Here is a 3,917-nt window from a genome sequence, read left to right on the forward strand (position 1 = left end):
GTGAAAATCCCAGTTTTTGCCATTTGCATCTGATTGGGCAAGTTACTCTCTCTGTGACTCAGTTTCCTCAATTGTTAAACAGGAATAGCAATAGCATGTACCTCGTGAGGTTTTCGTGAGGACTAAATAAGTCAATATTGTAAAGCTTTTAGAACACTGCCTGGCACGTCGTTAGCTATTGCTGACTAATATTATTATTACCACATATACCAGTCCCTCACCAAAATACCTTTGTGGGATTATATTTTAATGTCTTGACCTTTGTCTTTGACATTGCCCCAGTGGAATAGTGTTTCTATATAAACCCCAAGAAAATAAATTATCTGGGTCTCAATCTCCTCTTTATTTGCATGTGGTTACAATTTATAAATACACTCACCATTTTCCTCCCCTTCCAAAACTCTCCCCCACACCTAGTAATCCTACCAAAGTGCAGTTTCCAATGACTCCCTTTCCTCTCCTCTAGGAGGGGAGGGGAGGAGTGTCTTCCACATAACTTCGTCTTCAGGTAGGGTCTACCTCGGTCCACGTGAAGTGGGGACCCTCAAAGGGCCTCTGGAACTTGGGGATGAGCACCATGAATCCTTTAGAGGTCCTGGTGACGTCCTTGCAGGTGACCATGTGGTGGCTTCCTCAGTGCTGTGCTTAGTTAGGTGCAGCGTGCCATGGTGGGCAGCAGTGGGCATCATATGCCCTGTCCGTGCCTGAGGCTGAGCAGCCACGGCCCCAGTGGGCAGGTGGGTCTGCCACAAGTTCTCAGGCTTGCTCAGGCAGTGGCGAGAGTCCTGTGGAGGACACTGTACCCGGCCAGTGCCCAGCCCTGCTCTCGAGACTGAGGCTCAGTCCCTCAGGGCTCTGCCTCTCAGGGCCCTACCCCGGCCCCTGTGAATCCTGTGTGGGTAGGGAAGCCTCTGGGGAGAAGGTGCTCTTGTGTCTTCCTTCTCCTTCCTTTCCCCAGATACCATCAGTCATGGGTGACAAACTGGCTCCTTGGGCCCCCGTTAGAGGGCGTGGCACCCCAGTGCTCTGTCTCAGCCAGGTGCCAAGCTTTGCCGTCTTCCTGGGACGGTGTAGAGAGCCCGGGAGGGCCAGGGTCACCCTCTTCAGCAACGGGGTATGGAGGTTCTGGGGAAGCTGGGGGATCTCCAGGGCCCCGTGCTCCCCCCACTACTGACCCGTTGTAGATGTAGATGTTGCCAGTGATGGTCATACACCCACCAGTGACATGAATGCCATTGGTACCTGTGGGAAGGGAGGCAGAGTGAGAGAAGGCTGAGGGAGCACCGTTGAAAAAGGAAGGTCCCCAACATGCGCCCCCTGCTTCCTGAACTCTCCCAACCTTCTTCCAGCCTTCTCCCCTGTCCCCTGTCCCCTCTCCCACTTGGTACTGATTTCTTGAGCTCTGTGTTCATTTCCATTTCTAGGTTGTCCAGTCTCCTCCCTTCTCTCTGGTTGTGACACTGGCTGGAGGCTGGAATCTCCGTCTCACCTGTTTTCGTCTCTGCGTTTCATCTGGCCTGTGCTCTCTCCCTGCCAGCCATCCCCTCTCCTTGCGGCCTCCCCTCCCATCTGCCCCCTTCCCTTCCCCCTGCCAGCCTGCAGGCCTGCCCCAGGCTCACCGTGCGCCACCTGGCCCTGCTCCCCGGACTCCATCTCTGGCTCCCTGATTTGGCCCAGGAGATTCTGCTGTTGCAGCACCTCTGCCTCCAAAGTTGGGGTTGTCGGGAGCCCAACAGAGACTGGGGATAAGTCTCCAGGGATGGGCAGAAGTGGCTCTACCAGGTCACGGAAAGGCGGGTTGGCCTTTGGAGGCTCCCATCTTTCATGATCGTCAACTGATTCCTCTCCCTGCAGGAGAGAGAGAGACGCCACCAATGACCAGGGCCTCAGACCCCGCCTTTCTTTAGTGCCCGCACCACTTGCCCACCTCTGCTCTCTATCGCACCCCCTGGAGCACTGTTCCCCACAGCCCCACGGCTGGCTCCTCACTTCTGCAGCTCTCTGCGCAAGTATCAGCTTCTCAGAGCGGCCACCCCGTCCACTGTCTGGAATAGCATACCCCCATCCTTTGCCACTGTCACTCACTGTCCCCAGCCCCTGCTTTGTTCAGCCGTTATCACCACCTAATACGTATTTGTTTAACTTCATTCTCGCTCTGGCATGGAAGCTCCAGGAAGGCAGGTACTTTGTTCTGCTCACTGCTGTACCCTAGTGCCTAGCACAGTGCCTGGCATGCAGCACGCTCCAGAAATCCTTAGCGGAATGAATGAATGAATGGTGAAGCCCGCACACTCTTTTCCTGCCTGCTCCTGCCTTGGCCCCCAGCACCTCCACCCCTCCTTGCTGCCTTCCCAGCCTCCCCATTACCTCTGGCCGCCTCTTGAGCAGGGATCCTGCAACGGAAGATGCAAGGGGTGTAGGGCGTCCGGCAGGTTCCAGACCCCAGCATTTCACCCTCCACACCCCACCACAATGTGTCGCTGCCCACCTGGAGTCCCAGAAGGAACAGACTATTGTCACCCTCATCTCTGGCCTCAGAATGAGGGGCTGAGTGAAGATGATGATGCCTACGCTGGAGGCAGGCGTGGGGAGTCTTGCCGGTGTGGGGGGCAGAAAGGTTCGCAGTGGGCAAGTTGGCTATTCCTCCCCCAGCCCCACTGCCGACCCACCCATGTGGGGACAGAGGGTCCTACCCAGCTTTCTGCAGAGGGAGGGGTGGCTCTTCCAGGTGCAGGCGAGGATGGTGGTGAGGAGCAGGAAGGAGACCAGTGGCAGCAGGATGGCCAGCACCAGCATGGTTCCTGCCAGGACAGCAGACAGGGGGGTGATGGCAGCCCTGATAAGGGCGGGGGTGGGGAGGTTAAGGAGGAATGCCAGTTCTCTGGGCAACACAGACAGAGAAAAGGGAGAAGCTTGTCCCCTTCTAGCCACACTGCAGCTCCTAAAGGCAGAACGAGAGAAACTTCCCTTGGATTACAGAGAAGGGGAACTACGGTGGACTTGGGAGGACCTCCTCACAGCCAGGAGAGACTCTATCGTGGATGGACACGTTTGAGGATGGTACAGGTGCCCTCCTGCTCAGAGACCAGGATTGGGACATCCTGTGGGTGAGGGATGGGAGCTTGGGCACCTGGGTTTCAAGGGCTGGAACAGGGAGTGGGAGGCAGCGGGGAAGGGTGGAGCTTGGGGTTGTCAACAGACTCAAGCCACAGGGTAGAGCCGCATTTCCGTGGACTTGGCTATCATAAAGAGGGGCCACTGTAGCGGAGCTGGGATTGCCACTCTGCACCTGTATAAATACGTGGGAGTGTTTATAGGAGCAGGAGGGTAGGAACCTTGCTTCTGGACTCTGCCTGTGGCTTCCTGGGAGAGCAGGGCTTGCAAGTTGTCCACCCCCTTGCTCAGGGCACATTCCAGGAGGGGGAGAGAAGGAGAGGCTGGGAGTAGGCTGGGAGTTTGGTTTCTGTAGTCCTGATCTGTAGTAATGGATAATTTCTGTCTTTCCACGGGCCTCAGTGCTGCCATCAATAGCATGGAGTCTACAGTGCCCATCAACTCGGCCTGGGTCGAGAGGCCTTGACATTTGCATACCAGGAGTTTGGCCTTTTCTGATTCACCTCAATCTGTAGCCTTAGGGAGTACAGAATGGGAGGCATGGGCAGAAATTGGACTAGGAGTCTGGACACCTGGGCTCCTGCCAGCTGTGTACTTTTAAGTCATTTCACCTCTTTGAGCATCAGTTTTTCATACATAAAATGAGGTCAGCTTACATACTCTCTCAAATTCTGGCTCTAAAATGCCAGTCATATTTGCTACATAGTTAAAAATTAATAACAGGATATGGAAAAATATTTATGATATATTGTTGAATGAAAAATCGTTATAAAACATTAAAATTACTCCACTTTTAGTACAAA

At 54.5% G+C, this 3,917-nt stretch overlaps 1 protein-coding gene across 1 annotated transcript in view; it reads right to left on the reverse strand.

Annotated features, from left to right (window-relative positions):
• Nucleotides 1-322: 322 nt before the first annotated feature.
• Nucleotides 323-3,917, reverse strand: part of LTBR (lymphotoxin beta receptor (TNFR superfamily, member 3)) — a 7,104-nt gene continuing 3,509 nt past the window's right edge. The window contains exons 7-10 of the mRNA XM_012637881.1: nucleotides 2,694-2,801; nucleotides 2,368-2,393; nucleotides 1,620-1,848; nucleotides 323-1,242 (exon numbers count right to left, since the gene is read on the reverse strand). Of these exons, the coding sequence (XP_012493335.1) occupies nucleotides 965-1,242; nucleotides 1,620-1,848; nucleotides 2,368-2,393; nucleotides 2,694-2,801 (641 nt within the window). The 3' untranslated portion in view covers nucleotides 323-964. The remainder of the gene's footprint in view (nucleotides 1,243-1,619; nucleotides 1,849-2,367; nucleotides 2,394-2,693; nucleotides 2,802-3,917) is intronic.

This window comes from Propithecus coquereli, unplaced genomic scaffold, assembly GCF_000956105.1.
Source record: "Propithecus coquereli isolate 6110/MARCELLA unplaced genomic scaffold, Pcoq_1.0 Scaffold124, whole genome shotgun sequence".
Lineage (NCBI taxonomy): Eukaryota > Metazoa > Chordata > Mammalia > Primates > Indriidae > Propithecus > Propithecus coquereli.